General features: G+C 43.0%; 1 protein-coding gene across 1 annotated transcript; it reads left to right on the top strand.

Annotated features, from left to right (window-relative positions):
- The first annotated feature begins 179 nt into the window (after window positions 1-179).
- On the top strand, window positions 180-27,353 carry acanb (aggrecan b). The gene is made up of 22 exons (XM_055155416.1): window positions 180-326; window positions 5,555-5,636; window positions 7,594-7,971; window positions 8,139-8,310; window positions 8,972-9,099; window positions 9,485-9,577; window positions 10,016-10,216; window positions 10,650-10,776; window positions 10,967-11,167; window positions 12,016-12,143; window positions 13,135-13,428; window positions 15,161-15,361; window positions 17,203-17,337; window positions 18,237-18,560; window positions 19,453-19,830; window positions 20,420-20,554; window positions 21,285-21,458; window positions 23,415-23,570; window positions 23,785-23,867; window positions 24,890-25,034; window positions 25,298-25,480; window positions 26,123-27,353. Exons 1-22 carry the CDS (start codon window positions 318-320, stop codon window positions 26,179-26,181), a joined length of 3,786 nt encoding a protein of 1,261 aa, XP_055011391.1. The 5' UTR covers window positions 180-317; the 3' UTR covers window positions 26,182-27,353.
- The last annotated feature ends 413 nt before the right edge of the window (window positions 27,354-27,766 follow it).

The following is a 27,766-nucleotide window of genomic DNA, read 5'->3' as shown; positions in this document are numbered from 1 at the left end:
GGTTTAGACCTGATTTAAACCTGCTTTAGTCCTGGTTTAGCTCTGGTTTAACTCTGGTTTAGTCTAAGTTTAGTCCTGGTTTGGACCTGGTTTTGACCTGCTTTAGACCTGGTTTAGTCCTGTTTTAGTGCTAGTTTAGTCCTTGTTTGGACATGGTTTAGACCTGGTTTAGACCTGGTTTAGACCTGCTTTCAGACCTGCTTTAGTCCTGGTTTAGTCCTGGTTTCCGTTGGCTCCTCCCTGGTCCCTCTAAAGTCCGCGCTCAGACTCAAAGACCTCTTTCAGCTCTGGACTCTGCAGCTGCTGCTCCCACGACGATGGAACAGGTAAGAAAAGCCCCATTCAGGAACATTTACTCAATAACTTTATACTTTTATATTTTTGAGTTTATTTGACAGTAACAACATTTTAGTGTTAGTTTCATGCAGAAGTTTATACAGACAATCTTTGATACTTTCGTAAATGAGCATGTGCCAGGACAAAGACCGATTTGATTTTAACACTAATGACAGTTATTTACAAACATGTTTTAGTTTTAACCAGAATTTAACTGAAAACAAAATAATTATTTAGGGTTCATAAAGTCCACATGAGAAGCACAAACGCTTTATTCATGAGGGAGAAACAGAGCTGTGTTCAGGTTAAAAATATCTGAGAAATCCAGCCAGAAAGATTCACACCTCAGGAGTAGACAGGAGCAATCAGGAGCCGACAGGAGCAAGCAGGAGTAGAACCAGAGGAGCAGACAGGAGTACAGACATAGCAGCAGGCAGGTGCAGACAGGAGCAGAACCAGAGGAGTAGACAAAAATAGTTTATAGATGTTTGAATGTGGAGTTACTTCTTGTTGCAGCTGTATTTAAATGTGAGATCACAAACTGAAGGTGTATGACCGGTTTTAGACTCAGTAGATCATTAAACTGGTTTATTTTGCTTATTTAAAAAAAAAATAAAAAAGTTTTCCAGTAGTCCAAAATGCAAAAATAAAAATTAAACGTTTTATAATAGACAAATGTAAAAATAAAGCCACATTTTGGTCTTGGTGTAATGCATAGAAATTAAAATGGCTAGTATTGTTTGTCCTTGTTTTTGTCGCCTCCTCTCTGGTCCCTGGTGTAGTCCTGGTTTAGTCATGGTCTAGTCCTGATGTAGTCCTGGTGTAGTCCTGGTTGAATCCTGGTTTAGTCCTGCTTTAGTCCTGGTTTCCGTTGGCTCCTGGCTGGTTCTCCTAAAGTCCGCGCTCAGACTCATGATTTAATGTTTGGTCTTATTCAGCTGCAGATCAAATTAGGGTTTGTGAAGTTTCAACCATATCAACAGCAACGTAACACAACGTAATAATAGAAACAAGTCCGCTGTCCGATGTCGCCGTAAACATCACTGACGTATGCTGTGGGCCCCTCCTATGGATAGGTGCACATCACAGTAGCAAGCAGTAGATTCAACAAACAAATCACATTCAAATATAAAAATAACAACACACAGAAAAAAACGTACAATCTTCATCAACAATATGCTTGCATGCAAAGTGGCCCAGAGTGTGAGGCCCAGAGCTTGACTCCAGAGCGTGATGCCTAGAGCGTGAGGCCCAGAGTGTGAGGCCCAGAGCATGACACCTAGAGTGTGAGGCCCAGAGCATTAGACCCATAGCGTTAGGCCCAGAGTGTGAGGCCCAAAGTGTGACGCCCAGAGTGCGACGCCTAGAGCGTGAGGCCCAGAGCATTAGACCCATAGCGTTAGGCCCAGAGTGTGAGGCCCAAAGTGTGACGCCCAGAGTGCGACGCCTAGAGCGTGAGGCCCAGAGCATTAGACCCATAGCGTTAGGCCCAGAGTGTGAGGCCCAAAGTGTGACGCCCAGAGTGCGACGCCTAGAGCGTGAGGCCCAGAGCATTAGACCCATAGCGTTAGGCCCAGAGTGTGAGGCCCAAAGTGTGACGCCCAGAGTGCGACGCCTAGAGTGTGAGGCCCAGAGTGTGAGGCTGAAGGTTATAGGCTCGACACATGGGTAGCGACATCACTGCTTCTCTACTCATTTCTAATGGCACATGTGTGACAGTGATAAAACTTTTTTCAACTACATGATTTCATGCTTTTTCACCCCATAATTCCCTCAAAATGTCCCATCCAATCTGTAGAAAACTGGTCCAGGGCAGATCGTGAAGCTGCAGCTGGTTGCTGCATCCCTCCCCGTGTGAGTGATGCTGGTCACTGTCAGTTGTCACTCTTGCTATGTGTTAAGTCCATTATGCTGAGTTCAAACGGTGGCATCAAAACGGCACCAAATTCCTCTTGTTACAGCCTGTGTATTTGAGGAAGATGCTTAAACTTATGCTCAGTCCATTTTGTAGAAAGTTTAAGTTCTGTTCATGATGCGCCATGTGAATGTTTAAATCCACCGTGTGAACACTCAAATGCCTATGCACCTCCCCCATAGCCTCTGATATAAACTTGATGCCCCGATGCCGCGGTCTGAATGCAGAGGAGTGTGTGTTCTGGATCTCAGGCAAACAAAATATATTTAGGCTAAAAACAAGAGGAGGGGTCAGGAGAGACAGGGCAAAGATGCAAAAGCTGCAAACAATATTACCTATGACATAAGCTGAGTTGTACATTTGTAGCGAGTATTATATGAGAGATAAGGTGAAGTGTTGTAGGGAGTATTATCTATGACGTAAGTCCAGGATGTCTGATTTGTAATAAGTAGGTACTTTAAAATACTGTTGAGGATAAAAGAGAAACCATAACAGTCTATCTCCCTAAAAGTGCAATCGTTTAAGCCAATTTAATCACGCATACCTTTGCAGACAGACAAGACTTTTACATGGACAGAATTAATGGGTTTGGCCCTTGGAACACTAATATGTATTAAATTGGGCCCACTGTGTAAAAAAGTTTGGGCGCCCTATGATCTATGACATAAAGTAAGGTGTACAGTTGTATGGAATATTATCTATAACATAAGGGGAAGTCTTGTAAGGAGTATTATCTATGGCATAAGGTGAGTTGTACAGTTGTAAGGAGTATTATATAACATAAATTGAAGTGTTGTAGGGTGTACTATCTATGGCATAAGGTGAGTTGTACAGTTATGTGGAGTATTAGCCCTCCAGGATCTCGTCCATGTGAGGGGGGGATAAAAGAGTCCTTCAGAGTCTCTGGGTTAAACCTTTCAGGAGCAGTGTCAGGAGCACTGTTGACAGACCCTGAGCAGAGAAAGGACTAACTTTTTATATGAAAAACATGAATAGGTTTATTCATTCTAGAGGGTGATGTAAATAACATCCTGCATGTCTCTCTGTCTGAGAAGAGCTTTATGTGTCCTAAAACATTTTCTACTGTTAGCAAGGTCTTATTAATTATGCGGTCCTCTTATGGCTTAGTCCTGGTTCAGTGTCAGTTTAGTCCTAGTTTAGACCTGGTTTAGACCTCTTTCAGACCATAGACTTGGTTCATACCTGGCTTTGTCCTGGTTCATCTTTGGTGTAAATACTGACCCGCAGCTGTGCATTATTTGAATGGGGTTAGTGTAATATTGATAACAGTCATTGATCATTGATGTCCGAAAGAATTAGCTCCTCTGTCCCTCTGGTGCAGTGGGTGAGCAGGAGTGCCCATGAGAGCATTAGACCCAGGGCGTTAAGGTGGGGGTTCTGGGCGTGTTAGCATTAGCAGCATTTGCAGGGTTTGCAGTGTTAGCAGCAGTAGCAGCGTTAGCGTGGTTAGCTTCACACTGGACTCACTGTGAGTCACAGAGAGCTTCTGTTCCTCAGCTCCGTTTGGTTTGGAGCAGCTCTGTTTACTTTGGCCCTGGGTCTGCTCCACACCCCTCTCCTCCTCCTATCTCTCCCCTCCTCTGTACCACCTCTCTTACGGCTGTCCCTCTTCTCTCTTCCTGCTCCTTCTCCCTCACCTTTCTCCCTCTCTCCTCTTTCCTCGCCTCTCTTCCTCCTCTATCTTCTCTCTCCCCTGTCTCTCTACCACCCCCCGCTCCATACTCTCTCCTCCCTCTGCTTCTTTTTCTCTCTTCTCTCTTTACTGCCTGTCTACCACCTCTCTCCTTTCTCCCACCTCTCTCCTCCTCCTTTCTCCCCTCTCACCCTGTGCTCCACCTCTGCCTCCCCCTTTCTCCTTCCTCATCTTTCTCTTTTGCCCCTCACCGTAACTCTCTCCTCCTGTCTCTCCTCCTTCCTCCTCTCTCACCCCCCTTTTCCCTGTCTCTTTCTCAAGTCAGGGTCTGACAGGTTTAACTCAGAGACACAGGATGGGTCAAATGTGTTACAACCCAGAGACACTGAAGGATGTGTCAAATGCAGGAGCTTCTACCGGCCAATAAGAAATCAATGACAAAGAATTGGCTAAGCCCAACCTCTGACATAAAGTACAGCTTCGTTATAGTTTGGGAAATATAAAAAGATGGAAAAACTGACATATACTCAAAGAACCCAGAGGGGGAAAAATGGGATAAATGGACTGAATATGTATCCTCCTTTTGTGTTTATTTTGTTTGACTAATTTCACTGTATTTTATGGGTAAAATACCTGAGCTCCCAGTTAAGCCACCTCTTTATTAATTTGCTATCTTAAAAAAGCAACTACAAAAAGATACAAAATTGTCTCTGTCTCACTTATTGTAATGATGCCTATCTTTGCTAATAAAATTGTAAATGAAAGCAATAAACTAAAATATGTTTAAGATTATTAAATCACCACATTTTTTGATCAGACCAGTTTGTCCTGGTTTGGTGTAGTCTTGGTCTGAACCTGGTCATAGTTCTGTTCTTGATCTTGGCCCTGGTCTCAGTCCTAGACTCAGTCCTGGTCTCGGTCCTGGTCTGGTCTCTCACAGAGTGTCTTTGAGTCACTCTGAGGTTTCGGGAGCAGACTGAGCGGAGCCGTGAACAGGGGGGACATTATTCAGCGTTACACCTCAGACCAGAGCACAGGGGGGACATTATTCAGCGTTACACCTAAAACCAGAGCACAGGGGGAACATTATTCACAGATACACCGGCTACCACGTGTGTGGGAGTGTTCACCACTCTGCCACAGGCTAACCACTCTGCCACAGGATAACCACTCTGCCACAGTATAACCACTCTGGCACTTTTCAGATACTTCAAATGTATTGTGATTTTTAATATTATTAAAATACCAGTAAATGACTACACCAAAAGAGCCCTAGGCTTTATCCATATATGTTTTTCTTCAGTATCAGTTAGCCGCTTTAAAATATACCAAATGTTTTTGTAAACCATTATAATAAAAACAACAACCAACGATAAACTTGTATTTTTAAAGAGAAAAGTAGATCTGATTGTACTGTCACTGCCTGATTTGTCTCGTTGTCCCATACTTCGGACAAACCTAATTTGAATAGAAGGTGTTTTACTTATAAATACTTGCTCTGTCTATGTGAAAATTCTGTATTGTTAATGAAGTGTTAATGAAGTTTAGAGTCTAAATGTCTACAGTCAAAAGTGTAAAACTGAGAACTTTGACGATTCTGCTGAAATACCAATGTTTTTTATTTACTTATTGTTTATTTCCTTGTCCAGGTCTCCATGACGACGCAGCTGTTCCTCCTGCTGGTGTCCCTCCCTCTGCTCTGGGCCTCTGTAGAGCTGTCCCCCCATCAAGGTGATACTTTACTTTTGGTTCAGATCTAGAGTAGTCCTGGTGTATTTTCTGGTTTAGTTCTGGTTTAGACATGGTTTAGACCTGGTGTAATCCTGGTTTGGGCCTTTTGTAATCTTGGTTTAGACCTGAGTTTGACCTGGATAGCTTACATTTACAAAGGCTCTGTGAAGAGTTTTAGTCAAACAGTCATCATGGCCATTTCTGCCCACGTGTAAAAGATCTTTTTGTCTTAAAGCTAATAGCTAATGCTAATGCTAATTAAAATATCATAACTCTACTGAAATATTCTTTCACATAAACATATCTCTTTACTTAGTTTAGTTGTTTTGTAAAGATTCTGACGGTGACCATAGTGATGTTCTCAGGAGTAGGGGGTTCTTCTGTACAGAGATAAACAGGAGTTTTGTCACAGTCCATTTCATTTGTGGCATTTGTTGCTGTTACCATCATCCAATTATCACCTAGGCTTGTTCTGAAACATTTTGGAACACCAGGCCGGTCCCTTGTATTTTTACTTAGAACTGTTAGCATTAGCCTGCAACAGTAAATTTTGCACCATATGGACACAACCAGTGACAGTTAATCAGTGTATTTGACACCTATATAAACAATAAACAATAAAAGAAGAATTTATCACATCATATGATTTGTTCACATGGGTTTGGTGGAACACGGGCATTAAAATGATGAGTTGGTCTGAGTTCTTGAACAGAATTCTACAGTTACCATGGAGCTGGACATACTGTACTATATAGCAATCATGGCAACCATCTCTCCTGTCCATCATTTATATCTGATTTGTTCTTGCGTTCCTCTCTGACGTTAGGTTTCTCTGGTTCTAGTTTTAGGAATTTAGGGTTCCGTGACATTCTGTGATGTTCTCTCTGGACCTGTCACAATAATTTCTACATTGACTTATTCTACGATATATGAAAACTAAATATTTTGGGGCTTGTTGTTTATCATGTTTACAGATTTTTTTGTGGGGAGATTTGGTGCTATTTTAGTTTGAATAGAATAACATTTGAACTGGAAATGTGACTTCTATGGCTAGTTACTGGTTCATTCTGCAGGATTATCCTGCATTATTGTTATTGTGTCAGTGGCATAAAGTAGTTTCAATATTACCATTTATCTCAGTATTTCTCTGTAGCAATATATTGTGCTCTAAAATGTTATGACAGGTCTAGTTCTCGCTCACGTTCTCTAATCTTGTTTTCCTTGCTGTTGTATTTTGTATTGGGGTTTTCATTGTCAGTGGTACTTGTTTTTAAATGTGTTTTACAAATAAATTTAACTGACTTGATGTTCTTTCTGATGCTCTCGTGAGGGTTCTATGGCATTCTCCTGATTTTCTAGTAATGTTCTCATGACGTTGTCCTGGTGTTCCCGTGAAGTTCTCGTGGTGTTCTAGTGACGTTCTTTGCAGGCCTGGGGAAGGAGTTCCGGGGTGGGTTTGTGATGACGGTAGAGTGAGGGGTTCTGGTTCGGGTTCTGCACTGTTTTCATCAGGGTTCTCTGATGTTTGACGTTCTTGTGTTCTTCTCCTTCACATACTTGGGAGAGGAGAGGTTAGGGTTAGGTGATGTTCTCTTGCGTTCTATTGTGTTCTTATGGCATTTTCTCTGGCATTTTTAATGTTCTTTTGCACAGATCTGAGAGAGAAGCTCTGGTTTAAGGTCTGCTCTGGTTCTGGTCTGGTTCTGTTTAAAGCATCCTCTCTGATGCTTTGAAGTTTGTTCTCGTGGTGTTCTGTGGCATTTTCTCTGAACTTGCCACAGGCCATGGGGAGGACCTCTAGTTTAGGGTTTGTGATGATGTTAGAGTAAGGGATGAAAGGTAAGTTTTTTCTAACATTCTGTGATATTTTTGTGTTCTCCTTCACAGACCTGGGGGGGACCTCTGGTTTAGGGTTAGGGTTCTCATGGCATTCTCTGATGTTTGTTCTCCTTCACAGACTTGGGGGAGGAGCTCCGGGTGAGCATTCCTCTGGACGCTCCATTGCTCCCCCTGTTGGGAGGAAAGGTGGTGCTGCCCTGTTACTTTGAGGACGACGTGGTAGCCCCACCCACCTCGTTGGCCGACCTAAAGCATCGCGTGAAGTGGAGTCATGTGACAGAGACAGGCACTCGGACGGTGCTGGTGGCAGTGGGCGAGACCGTGCAAGTGGAGGGGGAGTTTGTGGACCGTGTTACTATGGTGAACTACCCGCTGGTGCCTACTGACATCAGCCTCGAGATCACTGAGCTGCGTCGGACTGACTCGGGCGTTTACCGCTGTGAGGTCACACATGGGCTCCAGAGCAAACAAGACACAGTACACATGCACGTCACAGGTATGCCAGATGCCCTCCTATCTTCCTGTATGTCAGATGCCCTCCCATCCTCCTATGTCCTTGTTATTGTTATTGTTATTGCTAAATCTGAGTGCACTGATCTATTTCCAGTCTAACTCGTCCTTTTCTGTTTTTTTCTGGTCTTGTTTGGTCTGGTTCTGTTACAGGAGTGGTATTCCACTACAGAGCATTCACACGTTACTCTCTGACATTTGAAAAAGCCAGAGCAGCGTGTGAAGAGAACAGCGCTACTTTGGCCACTCCAGCACAACTGCAGGCGGCCTATGATGACGGATTCCACCAGTGCGATGCAGGCTGGCTATCAGACCAGACCGTCAGGTACTAAACCAGGTTTAAACCAGGACTAAACCAGGACAACCCAAAGACAAAACCAGGACTAAACCAAGTACAATACACATACAGCAGGGCAAGACATATGGTAACAAGATATGACAACAGTGAAGACATGTAGGAAATTAATGAGTATGGTTGGGTATTAGATTATAATCATGTTGTAAATAAAGATGCTATTCATTATAATTTACTATAGTGTTAAGTAAGCATCGATCAAGCAGGCATGTAGGGGAGGTGGAGGACTAGGGAGTGAAAGTGTATATGACAGATTTTTATATAATTCTTGAATTTCTACTTAATTTGGTGGGATAAAACCTTTGTATTATCCCTGAACCAATATCATGAAACCGATACCCGATCCAGCTACTTTTTTAGTAGTGGTATTGGTTCATCCCTGGATAATACCTATGGTAAATAATAATTAAAATATAGAGTTTTACACAGACAAGAAGCAATTTGTGAAAAAAGATTACAATTATGTAGAAAATTACAAGAAGTTAAGACTTCTATTTAAAGGCACTTTGCTTTCTTCTTTATATGTTATTAGCCCCTCCCACTTTTGCTATGTTTTATTTGGATTGGGTTATAGCTTTGTTTTATGTTGTAAACTATAAGCAAGTGTGAGTGACCAAACTGATCTGTGCAGGTACCCCATCCAGGAGCCCAGGGAGCGTTGCTATGGAGACAAGGAGAACTTTCCCGGAGTTCGGACTTATGGGGTCCGAGACCTGAACGAAACCTACGATGTGTACTGCTTTGCTGAGAAGATGGATGGTACAGACCAGACTAAACCAGGACTAAACCAGGACTAAACCCGAACTAACCCAGGGTTAAACATGGACTAAACCAGAACTACAAGAAGGACTACAACAAGGACTAAATAGGGACTAACCCAGGACTAATCCATTTTTATTTCAGTTCAGTTTATTTTTGCCTTCTTCGGGGTGTGATCACCACACCATCATATCCTAATATCTGTTTAGAACCAGCTCTAGACACAGATTTAGTTTAGGTGTAGTTAATTTTAAACAAAGGTTTACATCAGTTTTATTACCTGGGTTTAGTCGACTTTTAGTACCCAGGTTTAGTCTAGATTTATTTTTTTGACCCGGGTTTAATTCTGGTTTAATCCTAGTTCTGCTGCTCCTGTCTCTCATAGGTCATGTGGTCTACTCCACATCTCTGGAGAAGTTCTCGTTTTCTGAAGCTGCAGATCAGTGTGTGAAGCTTGGAGGACGTCTCGCCTCCACAGGTGAGTCCTACCTGTGCCAGGGGATCGACTAGTGTGAGAGGCAGGGCTTTGTGAGCTGCAGGGTCTGTCCTGGGGGCAGGATTCATTCTGGGGGCAGAGCTTAACCTATTCCCAAAGTCTGCTGTGCTGTGGCTCCCCATCAATGCGAAGATAAACAGGACCCCTAATAATATTTTACACTACATATAAAACTAAATTTTCTTTCTTGCATGCTGTGTGGACAACCTCTGAGGGCCCCTCTGCAATACTACTGAGGCCCCTGAGAGGTCCCCAGACCCCACTTTGGGAACCACTGTCTTAAGCGAGTGACTCTTCCTTTCTTCTCCTCTTGTCTCTCTATTCTTTCTCTGACTGGCTCCTCACCTCTGATTGGACTTCTCTTCTTTCTCCTCCTCTCTCATTGGCTCTGTCCTCTCTGATGGAATGTCTCCTCTTCAGGTGAGCTGTACCTGGCATGGGGGCGGGGCATGGATGTCTGCAGTGCTGGTTGGCTTAAGGACGGCAGCGTGAGGTACCCCATAAACAAGCCCCGCCCTCAGTGTGGCGGGGGGCTGATCGGCGTGCGCACTGTGTACCTACATGAAAATCAGACCGGCTTCCCCCAACCGGACTCCCGCTACGACGCAATCTGCTTCAGAGGTCAGTCCGAGTTCAGGGGTCAGTATGGCTTTAGAGGTCAGTCCGGGTTCAGGGGTCAGTCTGGGGGCAGTCCAGTGTCAGGGGTCAGTCTGGGGCGAGTCCAGTGTCAAGGGTCAGTGTGGGCTCAGGGCAGTTTCTTCTTTATTCCTATGACTTTTTGGAACTCTGTCAAAGGTCAGAATTTCATCCTGGGTTGGGACCTAACGTTCCATTGTAACCATGGCAACCCACTTGTAAACAGTGTTTTCTATTCACCTGAGCAAAAGAAAAAAGTAATTTTAGATCAATATTGTCATTTAAAATAACTACTATATTGCAGATACTATAGATCAGATATAAGCACAATAGATCATACATTCTCATGATCACAGCATTAATCCCATGTATTATTCAACATGGATGAACTTTGACCTTTGACTCTTGTTTCTTTCAGAGGGAGAAGAACCGGTCAAGCCCTTCCCTGGGCTCACCCCTCCCCCTACAGAAGAGGAGGCGAAGGGTGGAGATGTCATGACTATAACCCCCCTCATTGTTCCCCCCTCTGCACCACTCCTCCACAGGTACTGAACAATTAACTTAACTAAATAACAATATGACTAAACCAGAACTGAACCAGGACCAAACCAGGTCTAATCTAGGTCTGAACCAGGACTAAACCAGAATTGAACTAGGACTGAACACTGCCTCAACCAGGTCTAAACCAAGTCTCAACTGATACTAAACCAGGACCTGTTATGTTTAGTGTTGTAGCTTAATTGGTCTGTTTTTTCGTTCAGGTGTGGTGTTCCATTACCGTTCCTCCAGGGGGCGATATGAGCTCACATTTGAGGAGGCGAGGCAGACATGTGTGGATGTGGGTGGAGTCATTGCCAGTCCTGAGCAGCTCCAAACGGCATTTGAAAATGGGCTCCACCAGTGCGATGCTGGCTGGCTGAGGGACCACACTGTTAGGTGACCAAACCCCTCACCCATAGACTGCATATATCTCTGGACATATCTACTCCACTGGCTGCCGCATTCCAAACAGGAAATGAGCATGGGCGGAATTCAGCTCCATTGATTCAGTTCACTTTCTGTTGAAAAAACGTGGCCCCTCTCTCTGTAACTGCTAAATCAAGATATGAACATTAATAACAGACCAATAAGGTACCTTCTTTCCCTGAGGTTGCTCTTGCTAGCTTTAGCAATAGGTTTAATTGACAGCATTGGCTGTTTGGTTGCTATGTGTATTCTTCCGCTCAGAATTCCAAGTATGAAACTGGGCTCCAGATTAGCCACTATAACTGCCAACCACAATGAGCTTCATTTTAGCCGAATGCTGTAGGTGATGTCACACTCACTTAGTACACTTCTTTATACAGTCTATGCCCTTATCCACCATCATAACCCTGTCCATGACCACACCGTCAGGTAACCACACCCCTGACCATAAGCACCAATCCCTACCTTCACACCACTATCATACCACCACTCTAACCCTCTATCCCCACTATGAGCAAAACATCACCAACCCCTGGCCTCATCATAACTCCTCCTCTTTATCCTCATGAAGCCAGAACTCTGACCACACTGTCATACCTCAAACCTAACCATCCCCACTTTGAGAAACTAGTCCAACCCTCACTCTCTTAATCGTAACAGCACCCTCACCATCGTCCCCCACTATGAGTCAAACTACTACCACCACTACTACAACACTGCCTCCACACTCATAACCACCATAACCCAACCACACCATTTTGAAAGGAAGGCAAATGTAAACCAAATGTGTGTTTTCCCCTCCTCCTCCTCACCCACAGGTACCCAATTGTGTCTCCCCGAGACAGCTGTGCAGGGGACCTTCTGAATGTCCCTGGAGTGAGATCTTATGGACTGAAACCTGCCTTTGAGAAATACGATGTGTATTGTTACGTCGACCGCCTTGAAGGTTAGAGAGCTGTTTGGACTTACATGTTTTAAGCACAATATTTATAACAGCCAAACACCTGGGTAGTGATACTTTAAGAAAGTGCTATAGTCTACAGTTTCTTTGTGAGTGTACTTTTTTTTACAAAAGAATGTTTTTAATGTGTTTTATATTTGTATGTATTTTACATTTATATTTAAAGCGTCACATTTCCATAATGCCTCCCTACCTTCAAGGCAGAAAGCACTTTACATCAAGGAACCACTCACTGTGGCACACACACCAGGGTTAACAAACACTGGGAGTGAGGTGGGTTAAGTGTCTTGCCCAAGGACCCAGCGACAGCATTCATCTGTGAATCACACCCCAACTTGCTCTACCAACAATGTTTGTTGATAGCAGAATTTGAACCGCCAAACTTTGGATCAGTGAAGCTACTGTGCTACTACTACTACTACTACTGAGCTACTGGGTGGCAGTAGCTCAGTTAGTAGAGCATTCGCCCACTGATCTGAAGGTTGGTGGTTTGATTCCAGCTCTCGACATAAACATCACAGGTTGGGCAGTCAGATCCACTGACCCACAGGTTGGCTGGTGTGATTCCAGCTCCCACAGATGAATGCTGTCGTTGTGTCCTTGGGCAAGACACTTAACCCACCTTGCCCACAGTGTCTGCGTACACTGGTGTGTGAATGTGTGTGTGAATGGGTGAGTGGTTCCTTGTTGCAAAGAGCTTTGAGTGCCTTGAAGGTGGAAAAGCGCTATAGAAAAATGTGACCATTTATAGACATAAAAAATATTTTAGCAGGTCATTCCTATTCACAACCACCCGCCTCACTCACCCTAACCCACAGTCAGAGTCACACTGTACCACACTAAATTAATGTATTTTTGCATTTTATTAAATTTTTATATGTGTAGGGGAGGTTTATTTGTCACTAAAGCATAATTTGTGTGTGTATTTCTGTGTTTGTACAGTTTTATTTTATATTATGTCCATGTATTTGCACAGGGGAGGTGTTTTTCTCCAGTGACTATGATAGCTTCTCTCTGGATGAGGCGCACCAACACTGTGAGCAGCTCAACGCGTCACTGGCGTCTCCAGGGCAACTGTACGCGGCATGGAGGGCGGGGCTTGATAAGTGTAAACCGGGTTGGCTGCAGGATGGGTCAGTGCGTTACCCAGTCAGCCGGCCACGCCCTCAGTGCGGCCAAGGAACTACCGGAGTCCACATCATTCACGCCTTCCCCAACCAAACCGGCTTCCCCGACGTACACTCTCGTTATGACGCCTACTGCTACAGAGGTAAGCCAGCAGGGGGCGCTAATGGATTCAACAGTAATTGCCATTCTTTCCTCCCCATAGACTTTTAGAAAAAAATTCTAATGTTAATTAATTAATTAATTAATCATTGCATTTATATAGCACCTTTCAAGATACACAAAGCGCTTTACAGTTCATTATTCAGTCACTCCACACTCATTGGTGCTAAGCTACTACTGTAGCCACAGCTGCCCTGGAGCAGACTGATAGAAGCAAGGCTGCCAATCTGCGCTAGTCCGATTTCCTCAGGACAATATCCCAGGTGTGTGAGAATAAAAAAGCCCCCTCGTCCTGGTTTATAGTCCCGTGGGCACATTTCCGTGTTTCAATTGCCTCTTTAATCCTCTGTTCTAATGATGTTTGCTCTGTCCCAGTTCATGATGTGGTTCTCTCTTTTACAATGGTCAGAAATGGTATTAGCATTGCTTCAGAGCATTGTGGATGTGTCTGTCCTCCTCTTGTTTGTCTTGTTCATCTGTTATAATGTTGATTCTTCAAATAATGTCCTCACAACGGAGAGTATGCGGGCTGTGGGATGTTCCGATGTCCATAAGAGGAATTGGTCACTTGGGTTGGTTTTCTATATATTTTTATTTTGATGCTGCCATCTTCTCTGTGTGTAATGTTCATGTCCAGATTTTTTTTTTTGCATTATTTGCTTCTTCTTCTTGTGTGAATTGGATGTTTCCAGTTCTGTCTATTGTGTTTAGGTGATCTGTTAGCTCCTGTGTGTGTCCCTTTCTGATCTTTTCCATTATGTTGTCCACATCTTTTCCACATAGTGAGTCCACATTCTGTTGGTGCTGTGTTTATGGCCTTCTGCCCCAGGTTCTCCATGAGGAACCTGCTTATTATGGCCGATATGGGGTCCCTCATGGTGAAGCCTTCCTTCTGTCTGTATATTTTTCCTTTGTATTTCAAGTATGTGGATACAAAATGTAATGTTTTCGACTGTCAGGTTGGTTTGTTTCTGTAGTGTTTTATTTGTCCAGAGGCGGTCCTCAACTATGTGCAAAGTGAGGTTTATGGGAGTTTTTGAACAGGGATACCACATCATGGGATTTCAGTATTTCAATGGTTGTACTTTGACAGTTTTCAGTTCCTAGACCAGTTGTTTGAATTCTTGCAGTGTTGTTGGGTATGGCCTCATAATGCTTTTATAAGTTCCACTAATGCTTTTGATAAATTATAGGTTACTGAGCCGATATTGTCTATTATGGGTCTAAGTGGGGTATCCTTTTTGTGTATTTTGGTCGTGCCATAAATTCACAGTGTGCTATTTGCAGCTGGTATTAAATAGTTGTAGGTTTCCATGTCTATTTTTCCTTCATCTAACAGGGACTTTAGGAGCGTTTTTAGCTTATTTTTCTTTTCTTCCGTTGGGTCTTTCCTAATCAGTTTGTCTAACTCTACAACAATTAACAGTGAACACAAGCATTAAACAAACACAGTGACTCCTGCTGGTGGAGGGGAAAAACTACACCAGCACAATGGCCTCTCATTTCACAAATAATAAAAACACAGTGACTTGCATCTAGAAGAAGTGCTCTTATCAGATTTTAAAAAATAAATACTTTTTAGAGTCTTACAGTTCTCCTCATGTCTGTGGTCTGCATTTTTGTTGTACATTTAATAATTGTTTAATACTGAAAAATCCTGTAGTGTGTTTTGGACTTATGTCTAAGATATAAAACATGTTATTTCTATCTCTCAGCAGTGAATGTGACCAAATTGACCACAACTGTGCCCCCTGGAGTTGTCTTCACGACCACAGCTCCATCAGCGTTTATTCCCACTGGGCTCGATGCAAAAACTGGTGATGAAAGAACGCCAGGCATTTCTGCGACGACGATGTCACTGTCAGAGGAGGTGATCGGCGCTGTCACAGCTCGAGAGCAGTATGTCACTCCCAGAGGTCAGTTCCCCACTGCAAAGAAATTTAAACTAAATGTGATAATTCCATGATTTCCATAACATACAGACAGATTAACCAACATTCACAAAACAGATTAGGTGATCGTCTCTGTTTAGAGGCACCTGATCTGTCTGTTATTAATCTGTTAATCTGTTATTAATATCTTGATTTTGGGACAAAATAGTGAAATAAAAACCCCAGGATCATTTAGAGTGGGTTAAAAACAACATTTTAAAGTCAGAATGACGAGCATGACAGCTGCAGTTGTAGAGCGAGGGGCCTTGATAAGTGTAAGGCAGCTTGATTGACAGTTTGGTCTGTGTCTTACCTGGTCAGATGGCCTCGCCCCTAGTGTGGCCAAAGAACCACCGAAGTCAATATCATCCAGTCCTTCCCCAAACACACTGGCCTCCCCAACATGCACTTGACAAGGTGAGGCAACAGTTGGCTGAATGAGTCTATTGCCAGAGAGGTGAGCTAGTCAGGGGGGCTCTACAGAAGTGAGGTGATAGGGAGCGCAATTCTTTGATTTCTTCAGTGGCGCTCATCATCATCAGGGTGCCTCTGCTGGCTGAGAGGCTGACAGCGATGCAGGTAGATGCCCCTTTGCTGTCTCTTTGGTGTCCTGGAAGACCACAGTATGTACAGTTACAGAGCTGTATATCTGATAGTGGGACCATCCTCTCTCCTTTCCATAGCCACCTCCAGAATTTCTCTGATGACTCTGTAGTGATAGGATGCATCACAGGTGGTGATGAGAGAGTGTACTGTGGTAGACAACTTTGTCTCCTGAATCAAAATGAACCACCTTTAGCTCAATGTGACGAAGACCAGCCTGACAACGACCAAGGAACTGGTCAAAGCTGCTGTGGCCCCCACCTCCTCTAGGGAGCAGTGTGGGCGTAGTGTAAGAGTATCTGAGGGTGTACTTAGACAGTAAACTGGAGTAGGAATGTGGCTGCTGTCTACAGGAAGGGCTAAAGATGCTTCCACTTTCTGAGAAGGCTGAGGTCCTTTTACATCTGCAGAACAATGCTCAGGGTGTTCTTCGAGTTTATGTTGGTCCGTGTCATCATGTACACTGTGGTCTGCTGGGGCAGCAGTTTGACACTATTAAACTCAATAAGATCATCAAGAATTTGGTCATGTTGTGGGGAAGGATCTCTGACTGTAGTGTCAGACAGGAGAATGCTGTCCAAAATCAGGACTATTCTGGGCTCTTCTTCCTACCTACTCCACAATGTGCTGGTCAGCTACAAGACCTTATTCAGCCATAGATTGTTACTTCCACCTTGCTCCAACTCCAAACCTATAACCTTAACCCTAACTCCAATGACCCTCACACTAACTGTTACTGCTACAGACACCATAGGCTGTTACTACCACACTGCTCTACTGAGAGACACAGAAAATCAGTCCTGCCTGTCGCTACCAAACTGCTTAAGTTAAGGCTACCAAAAACACATGGTGAAGTACAGCAACCGCTGAGCTGAAGGAGATGGGAATGACTTGGGGGGAGGCACAGCACACAGCCCAACACAGGACCATGTGAAGGCAACTCATTGAGACCTTATGTCCAAATAGAAGAGGATTAAGTAAGTTAACAAGAAAAGTGGAGTTCCAAATGGGGGAATTAATATGTCCTGTGCTCCTGAGCCTCTTTAACTTTCCGATGTGGTGATGATGAGAACAAATAGATAATATAACTGTTCTTGTTTGGTGGGCATCTAGGCCCAAGAGACAGCAGAGAGAGTAAAATAAGGCTTTACTTTAATAATAATAAGATATTATGATGTCTAAGTTTAAGACATAAAACATGGTATTTCTGTCTCTTACCATAGTTATCCCCCATCGACCTGACTCTTATACTCCTGCTGGACAGACTGAAAGGGCTGAAGTGTCTGAACTGCCTTTTCAAGTGACAGAGGAGGTGATCCATGAATCCAGAGTCCCACAGCAGTCTGTCACACCCACAGGTCAGTTCAACTCCTGCAAAGTAAATTAAACTACATTAAAGTCACAAGCGACATCAAATGGCCCTCACGGACCATGCTTCACACTAGGCCAACCCGCCACCCCCTAAGGATGGCTCTAACCCACTCCTAGTCTATGTATTATTGTGGCTTTGGGCTGTGCTTGTCACTGGACAAAGTCAACACTCTTTGGAAGCACTGCTGAACTAACTTGGAAAAACATTTCACACTTTCAGGCATTGCCATGGCAACATCATACAAAAAACAAAATTGCCCCCCTGGGACTTATTTGATGGGAATGACCTGAAGAATTTCAAATTTTTCAATGATATTAATAAGTTGTTTTATTACTTTGAAATGTAGGACATTTCTGACATTTTCATCATCAACTTGGCAATACTGTGCAAAATACAGCATGTTATTTGTAATTAATGGATATAATGGTAATTATTCAATAGAAATAACATGGGTGCATTTTCACATCACTATGGCAATACAGTTAAAAAAAAACAAAAAAAAACACATGATTTCCATTGACTTTTGTCATATAGATGATGCAAGATTTTGACCCTGTGCATAATTTAGTTCTATTCTATAGGGGGACCTATTGCACCAAATTGAGTTCTTTCGCAGTTAGTTGATTTAGGCAAGAAAGTTTTACAACTGATTAAAATTTGAAGAAAATCGAACTTTGAAACTAATACTGCTAACTTATAGGGATGACATAGTTTTGCAATGAAGTCAAAAAAAGAATATGATTATTTTGCTATTTCAGAAAATGTGTTGCTTGTACAACAAGTAGTCCAGTTTCCTCCTATCATTTTGTAGAGCCCAAAATCACAACAGCAGTGGTGTGATCTGTGGTCTGACAACTCTGCCCTCATTCATGTTCTGCTCCACAGCATTTCCTTCAGTTACACCTGATCTGGAGACCTCAGCTTCAGGCTCTGCTTCAGGCTCTGCTTCAGGCTCTGCTTCAGGAGAGCCATTTGGGACTAGCGCAGAGGTGTCTGCTGAGGGTCCAGGGTCCACTCTGGTGTCAGGTTCTGGGTCTGGTCTGGACTCTGGTCTGGGCTCTGGTCTGGACTCTGGGGCATGTTCTGCAGAAGGTTCTGGTGTGGTCTTTGTCTCTGGAGACACAGAAAGTGACAAGTCCAGAGACCCAGAAAAGCCAGAGGCCACAGGAGAGACTGCATCTGGAGTCTCAGTATCAGGATTGGGATCTGGTAAGTATGTGTCTACCTCTGATCCTCTCTTTTGCTCCTCTGATCCTCTTGTCTATTCTTGACCCACTCAGTACCCCTGAGCAGTATCCTCTTTAACCTCAGATAGGTCAGATGCAAAGGACACATATGTAAAAAAAAATCTCAAGTGTGTTTGTCTAAATACAGCATTAAAGAGCCCATTTTGTGCTACTTTATGATCTTATGTCAATGTTATAATGTTGTTTCCTCATCACAAACATATCTGGAGTTGTGCTTTTTTTCACTGACAAATGTTATTAGGTTCTTTTTTTCAGACCTAGAGTGTTATTTCATACCTGACAGTTTCGACTGCTCATTAGCGTCTTCCTCAGAGTGATCACGTGATGTTGCTGTGACGTGTCTAGTCAGCTGATTTAAACAGACCAGACACATCACAGCAACATCATGTGACCACTCTGAGGAAGACGCTAGTGAGCAGTCGAAACTGTCAGGTATGAAATAACACTCTAGGTCTGAAAAAAGAACCTAATAACATAGAATATCGGAAGACCAACTGAATCTCATTGGACTAGTTACTTTTCTCAAACAGGAAATCACCACTTTGTGAAGTCATGTGGTAATACAGGAAATACTCCACCGTTTTTTTAAACTACATACACCTTCACTAGAATCATTTGGATAATTTCAACCCTGTAGTTATCAATTTCTACCGAGCAAAAGGTAAACTTGTTAACTTGAAAACTACCATTACATGACATCACAAGGTGGAACAGTGCTTTTTGAGCATTGGAGATGTAGACAGACATAATAAATGGTTAATCAGGCTTACTGAGGAAGTAACTCACAAGAATCCATTTTCTGTAATATACAACCTATGTAATTCAATAGTTATAGATGACTCTGTTTTGTGCAGGAGAGGAGTCTGGTTCGAGCCCAAGCTTGGGTATTCCTTCAGGTCTTGAATCCGGGCTTGGGCCTGGGGTCAGTGGAGACCGGAGTGGTTCCGGTTTGGTGTTTGTGGATGGGGTTGAGGAGCAGATCAGCGAGAGTGCCTCCGGAGAGGAGCTGGGTCGAGGAGGAGTGATCTACAGCGGTTCTGGGTCCTGGAGGGTCTCTGGCTCGGCCTCTGGATCCGGCTCAGGATCTGGATTTTCTGAAGTGCTGCTGGTGGATGGGACCCTTGTGGACCAAAGCCCGGATCGGACTTGGGGGCAGGAGCTCTCGGGATCTCAGCCTGTGGGATCGGGATTCAGTGGGACCTCTGGCAGCACCTCAACCTTAAGTGGAGTAGGTCTGTGTTCAGTCTCTTAAGTTTTGTCTAGCTCATAGACTTATAAAGAAATGTTCTGCCCTCACTGAGGGTAGCAGTTATAATTGCTAATCTGGAGCCCAGTTCCATATTTGGAATTCTGACCACGCATATCCTAGCAACCAAAGAGCCAATCAGGAGTGAAGCCGTTGAAGGTAACACCACTATCTGCCCACACCTCTGGTTTGGCAGGAAGAAGGTGTAATCCTGTCAATTAAGGCAGAGAAGACAAAAGATTGGTCTGTTATTAATGTTCATATTTTGAATTAGTGACAAAATAGTGAAATAAAACCCCATGATCCTGTAGAGTGGCTTAAAAAAAATTTAAGATCAAAATGATGTAACTCTGACAGCAGCAGTGATAGTAGAAAGTAAATTGGAGTTTGATCAAGTTGAAGCATACTCATGCTCACTATTTGGAACTCAGCGGCCAGTGGGTTCGATATGTCCAGAGACATGTGCAGTCTACAGTATGGGCAACTATACTATGAGTAAGAGCTATGAAAAGTTTAGTTTGCAGAGTAGGTCTGATTTAACATGTATACATGTTTTAACATGAATTTATTTACAGGATTCTGGGAGAGCGGGCGCCCTTGGGAGCAACTCCGTGGAGATGTGGTTTATGAGACAGACACCCATACTGAGACTGTAAATGTAGAGGGGCGGGGTGAGGTGCACTTCAGTGGAGAACACACCTCTGCATCAGGTAAGGCACCACAACCGTAGACAAGGTTTATTTAACCAGGTGAAAATTGTACGCCGGCTTCCAACACTGGGTCCTCACTCGAGGGACATAGAGTAGGAATTAATCAAATGATTAGAACAGAATACAATAATCATTCTATTCTATTCCCCTTTTGAAAAACTAGCAGTCAAAATGTATAAAAATCATTATTGTTGTCCTATTGTGGCTATATCATCCTGCCCTAACAGAGAGACAGTAAATATCATGTAAGCACAGGGCTTAGTCTTCAGCTCTCTGCACCAGGAGCACAGTTATGCAGGTGCACAACCATACATCTAAGAGACATCCAGTCCGTCCTGTCAGAATATGTAATACACAGTGATAAACAGTAGTTAAAGACTTTAGGCATTTAGCCGGTGCATTTACATAAAGAACATCTCCATCTCCAAATTTCCATAAACCGGCAAAGACAAAAATGTCTTGACTCCGGTGTTGTCTCCAGCCTCTATGTATGGACATGTTTGGATCAGAGTCTCAAGTGGAAATATCCCTCAGTTAATCTCTTCTCTGCTCCTCTGACCCTCTCCTCTGCTCCTCTCATCCTCTGACCAATCAGGTCCTAGAGACGCCTTCAATGTTTTATGGCTGTGTTTATTGTTTTAGAGACACATGCTTCCGGACCCGCAGGTTAGCAGTTTGATGCTTCCATTGTGTTCTTGAGCAAAACACTTTAATTCTGTTTGACCTGCAGGAGGCAGTGGCAGTGGCAGTGGCAGTGGCAGCGGCCACCACTCAGAGCCAAAGGAACCCCACACTGACCAATCAGAATCTGTGACACCGGCAGAGGCATACACCAGCCCTACCACTGCTCCCTCAGTGTCTCTGCTGCCACCAACCGCAGTGGAAGAGCCTGCAGTGGTCACAGGTAAAAGCCCAAGACAGTGTCTGAGAAGAGGGATGTTTCTGAGAAGAGGGAGGACAGAGGGAGGTGTCTGGGGAGGAGGAGGTGTCAGGGAAAAGGGAGGACAGAGGGAGGTGTCTGAGGGAAGCATCTCGGGAGACTGAAGTCCATCTCATAGAAATCACAGAAGCTGCACAGAGTGTTCTCCCATAACAATCATTTCGAGCTCCACCAAAAGACATGTTTCACTTTTGAACAGATTTTACATTTTATATCAACATATACTTTTATACAATACAATTTGAATTTTTATGTTAAAAATGCCATTTTAATAACGACAAGTTTCACTATAATTAATATGGGTAAAATGCAGATTTTTTTTGTAGAGGGTCTGGTGTCACTAATATATATATAAACAGGTTCAACATTTGTAAATTCATATTTTGGATATTTCACCTAAAAAGTACAATGTAATCAACTGGGAAAACTGGCACTTGCCCCCATCTAGGAGTGCAACATCATCACATTTTATTATCTGAAAACTACCAATTAAAATGACCAAATAAAGACCATCTTGGGACAACATCCATAGCTCCTGATGAGCCATGTAGTGGACTAAACAGAAAGGCAAAGACAAGGTATAAAAAGGTATAAAAATAAGGTATAAAAATAAGTTAAAATTTAATTAAAAAAATATATATATAATTTCACAAAGGCTCAAATTGTTAACAAAAAAAAGCCGGGCCCAACTGGGGTAAATCAAAATCAAACTGAACGGAACAAAACTAACCCAACCAGACAAAGGAACAGGGGTGTTTAAATACTTGAGGACCAACTAAAGCTGAACACAAGATGGAGGATTTACACTAATTATTTAACTAAACTACTAACTTCATCAAAGTAACAAAAAGCAAATAATTATAATACAGAAAATAATAAGTGATAATAAAATGACCTCAACATAAACTAAACAAACTATCTTAATAAAACTAACTAAATAGTGCTCCCCCCCTTCTTGTTGAGTCATGATGGTCTCTCCCAAGGGGCCTCCATCCAGTGCTCAAAAAAAACATAAATAACAAGTGTAGAAGTAAATCAGACTTATATTAACTAAAATGTGTGCACTCAAATTAGAATATAAGTCTAAAGAAAAGGAATTAAATTATGTGTAATGTGATTAATTATTGTAAGTGAAATTAAATAATACTGACTGTAGGAGCTATTTGCTTATTTAGTTGATTCTAAAATTAGTTTATTATTTTTGTTTGTTAATTAGCTTACTAATTTAGTTTTGTCAATTTGTATAATATATTTTTGCTATGTTAATATTATTCTTGCTAATTTCTTAGTCTAAGTTGGTATTATTTACGTTAGCACCTCTTTTTTGTTTCTGATTTAATTTGGGTCACCTAGGGAATAAAGGAGGGTGGTACACGTAGACCAGAGTGCACCTGGGTGGGCCTATGGTTTTTTACCAGTCACGAGGAGAGGCAGCAGGAGTAGGCCTTAAACATGTATTCCTTGTTGCTTGCCCAAAAACTGGAAAATAAATCTTGGAAAATCATCTCTAGTCATGGACATTGATTTGTACTGCGTAAACCACATACCCATGGTGCCCAAAGGTGATTATTTGAGTTATGTTTAGTTCTGAGTTTGCCCACGCTTTTGTTTGTTACTTTTATTTGACCAATAGTCACTACACTGACACTATGGAGTGGTGGCAGAGGTATCCACCACAAACCGGTACATAACTTCTATGATTTATGAGTCTGACTGTTCTGCAGAGGAAAGAGGGAAGCATCTGGGGAGAAGGAGGACAGAGCGTTTAGGTGGTGGTGTCACGGGAAGCGTCTGGGGAGTGGGAGGACAGAGTGTTTAGGTGGTGGTGTCACGGGAAGCGACTGGGGAGAGGGAGGACTGTGGTAAGTGGTGGTATTTAGGGGAAGTGTCTGTGGAGACTGAAGTCCATCTCTTGCGCAGAGGAAGGCTGTGCTGAGGGCTGGCAGTTCTTCATGGGGAGCTGTTACCTTCACGTCAACGACAGACTCACCTGGACGGAGGCGGAGCAACTGTGTGTCCGGGTGAACGCCCACCTGTCCAGCGTCCAATCAGAGGAGGAGCAGCTCTTCCTCAACTGTGAGTACACCACACCACACCCCCTCCCCATCCTCAGTGTCAGATGCCCTCCCATCCACTGTTCCCCTGTGTGTCAGATGCCCTCCCATCCTCCTATATCCCTGTGTGTCAAACTCCCTCCCATATTATAGCTATAAATTAAATGATACCCCTCGATCTCTCTATTTTTCTTTCCTCTTCTCTCCTCTCTCCCTCTCCCTCTCTGTCTCCACAGCGAATGGTCAAGACTATCAGTGGATTGGACTCAATGACAAAGATGTCCAGGGAGAGTTTGGCTGGACAGACGGTGCTCCTCTGGTCAGTCAGACACATATCCTATAAATATCTTTGGATATATCTGTCCCACTAGCCACAATGTTCCAAACAGGAAGTGAGTATGGGCATGCTTCAGCTCCATCAACTGACTTTCTATTGAAAACTTGTGGCCCCTCTCTCTGTAACTGCTGCTATCACCTCGTCATTCTGGCCTTAAAATGTTGGTTTAACCTGCTCTCCATGATCCTGTTTTTTTGTTTTGTTTTTTCTTCACTATTTTGTCCCTAAATCAAGATTTGAACATTAATAATAGATCAATCAGGCACCTACTTTCCCCAAGGTCATTCCTGCTAGAATAACAGATTAACCCTAAACCTGTACTTATTATGCCACCTGTCAGACCCTATTGCATCAGCGGGGACATGCCAACATGGATTCTCGAGAGTTTATGATTCATAAATATCATGAGAATCCATCTTGCTGCGTAGGGTTAATCGTGAGTATCATAGGAACCAAAGAGCCAATCTGGAGAGAGGCTGTACATGTTCCCTTCCTGTAACTCTGTGTGTACCCCAAATATACTAGTTTGATAATTTGCAACTGATGTTATCAACATTCAGTGGGGGTGTGAGGCTCAGCTCTGTCTGAAGCTCTATTACTCAAGTTTAGGCTTTAATCCACCAGAGTTTTATTTAAACTAAAAAAAACTGACACAGCTGGAACAACAGGTGGGCTAATTTGTTCTGATAAACAAGTTAATCTCAAATAATATTAATCACAAACTAGCTAGCAGTAGCCTTAGCACAGGACCATGAACACTCACAAAAGTTGCTTAAATCCATTTTGTAGTGTTTGTTCAGTTTGCTGACAATCTTAAAACTTATCAGACAGTGTTTGCTAATGTGTGCATTGTGTCACCATGGGTAACTGCTGAACATTCCACCACAGAGATACATACAGAACAGGGGTGAGGGTGTATCAATATGTATGTATGTATGTATATGTATAATATATGATGTATATTGTACAGCGTTAATGTGTGTATAAACCTGTGTGCATCCCAGACCTTCCTGAACTGGAGGCCTAATCAGCCGGATAATTACTTTGGCGCTGGAGAGGACTGTGTGGTCATGATCTGGCATGAAGGAGGACAATGGAATGATGTGCCCTGTAACTACCAGCTGCCCTTCACTTGCAAGAGCTCCCCAGGTACCAAACCAGGACTGAACCAGGACTAAACCAGGTCTGAACCAGGAACAAACTAAGACTGAACCAGGCCTGAACCAGGACTGAGCCAGGACTAAACAAGGACTAAACCAGAACTAAACCAGGATTAAATCAGGTCTGAACCAGAAACAAGCTTGGACTGAACCAGGACTAAACCAGCCTTTCATCTGGAAGACCAGGCCTGTCTCCTCTCAGTAAGGAGGTTGTGGGTTAGACTCTTGACCTCTCCTATTCTCTGTCCCCAGTATCCTGTGGTGCTCCTCCTGTAGTGTCAAATGCCCGTCCTCTAGGGGGCAGTAGAGAGCGCTATGTGGCAGGTTCTGTTGTGAGATACCAGTGTGAGCCAGGCTTCACACAGCGCCACCCGTCTGTCATACGCTGTAAGGACAATGGCCAGTGGGAGGAACCTCAGGTGGAGTGCACGACAGGTGAGTCCTACCCAGGATAAGCCATGTTCCTCTCTGTCCCAACTCTCTCTGATCTCTGTCCTGTATTGTATGTGAGTAAGACACAAGTTTTTTGTTTTTTTTTAGATTATTTCATAGAAAACATTAAATTCAAAACTATTATGTTCCTTAAAAAGGGAGTATTTTGCAAAATTGTTATTGTTGTTTTTTAGATTTCTACCACATTATAACATTGTTCCCTCAGCAAAAACATACCTGAAGAGATGTTAAATGTCATCCATGCATGTTTGAGTATTTTAGCGATCTCTCCTGCGCCCTCTTCAACCCTAATACAAAACTGTACACAGCAACTTGACAAACCTGATGCGATCTGCTGCAGTTTCATGTGCTGATTGAGTTTTGATGTCACTCTGAAGGGGAGGAGCCTAGTGCAGGGAGCAAAGGGAAAGCATACTCAGAATGTCACAAACAAAAGAGACTTATTTAATATGTTAATATGTTATTTTGGATGAATATAGCATTTTCAAAAATAATAAAAGGTAACATGGTGATCTAAATATGTTATATGTTAGCAGTTAATACCCCATATGAGTAAAATAGCCCGTCTTTTTCTGAGCGCTTTCACAGATGTACAATAATTGTAGTTATTTCTGTTTTAAACAGATCGCCTTCATAAACGATCCGCCAGAAGGAGAACTACACAGGAACAAGACCAGCTCTGAACCGGACTCAACCTGGTCTGAACCCCAAACACCTGCCCCTGCCTCCCACCCCCCGGGAGCCCCAAAACCTGATCCAGACCTAGACCACTCTGGACAAAGCCCCTCTTGGACTCTACCTTCTGTATACTGCATGTCTGGTCTCTGGTGTAGCCTGGACCCTGGTCTGATCTCTGGTCTCTGGTCTAGGCTCTATTCTCTAGACTAGTTTCTGGTCTCTGGACTAGGCTCTGGTCTAGACTCTGGTCTAGGCTCTGGTCCCTGGACTAGGCTTTGGTCTAGACTCTGGTCTAGACTCTAGGCCGTGGTCTGGTCTTGTTTCTTTTTTTGGGGTGGGGGCAGAGAATTGTCGCAGACCGGTTTCTGTGAATGAGCCTTTGTAGATTAATTTATAGAAAATTCTTATTAGGTTTGTAGAAAATCTGTGGCCCCTGGACGAGACAGACCTCAGTGCAGCACAGTGGTATTAAGTAAGTAAGTAAGTACCCTTAGAACTTCAATATTTTGATACTTTTCCAGTTAATATCACACCAGTGAATCTTATTTGTACCATATGAGGAATCAGCACAAATCATCAGGGCTCCCTTCAGGGAGTCATGTGCTGATCCGGTCACTATTATTTTATAAAGTAAATGTAATTTTGTTAAATCAGTAATGAACTGCATACACACTACAGTCTTTCATACAGGAGGCTGGGCACTAGGGGGGCACTCTAACTCTTAAGCACACAGAGACGCAGCCCGGGTGGCGGGAGGGCATCTGGCTTAAGTCTGTCTCGTCCAGATTTTTGCCTTAGATTGTTTCTTCTGGTTTCATACAGTAATTTTTTCTCAAATTATGTCATGTTTAAGTCACTTTAACATGTTGTTTTACTGAATCACAATATTCTTGGCTGGATCTAGAAAAATCAAAGAAAACGGAACCAGGACTGAACAAGGACTAAACAGGGACTACTTCTACTTACAAAATGCACAGAATGTTTTATGTATTTTTTTGAAAATATTTCTACTGATAAACGGTTGAGTCACCGCTGGATTCTTCAACAAAGCTTCATGTTTTAAATAGTTTTGTTTGTGTAGTTTAAATTCAGATGCCCTCCCACGGATCACCTCAGTGCACCTTAAAGTCCCTGTTTGTCTGTAAAAAGTTCTCAGAATAAAGGTATCCAACTTCAATCATGTTTCGGTCTGCACTGGTCTGAACCGGTTTCAGATGGAGCCTGGGGACTTCTTTACGATTCAGAGGGAGGTCGAGTAAATAAAAGACTTGGTCCAAACTTGTGTCTGGAGTTTTCTTTAGAAGACAGTAAAGCAAGAAGTGACACGAGCACTTCCCTAATGAACTAGGACTGTGTCCGAATGTCTCCCCTAGCCCCTAACCCACTGCTCTCTTCAGCTCTGCATGATTTAGTGTCTCACTCACAGACATTTAGATTCAGCTCGCCCCATTCTGGTCACATGACCCTGGCTCTGGGTGAAAAAAGCCTAAACTCTGAGGAAACTTGATTTCTGTCATGAATGATGATCAGATTAGACTGGCAGCTCCTGAGTGTTTATGGACTAATAATAAACATCCATGTTTATGTCTA

The sequence above is a fragment of the Boleophthalmus pectinirostris genome, unplaced genomic scaffold, assembly GCF_026225935.1.
Source record: "Boleophthalmus pectinirostris isolate CB_2022bp ecotype Guang Dong unplaced genomic scaffold, ASM2622593v1 HiC_scaffold_2, whole genome shotgun sequence".
NCBI lineage: Eukaryota > Metazoa > Chordata > Actinopteri > Gobiiformes > Gobiidae > Boleophthalmus > Boleophthalmus pectinirostris.
Note: the sequence above shows the minus strand (reverse complement) of the source record. Positions and strands in the feature narration are given on the sequence as shown.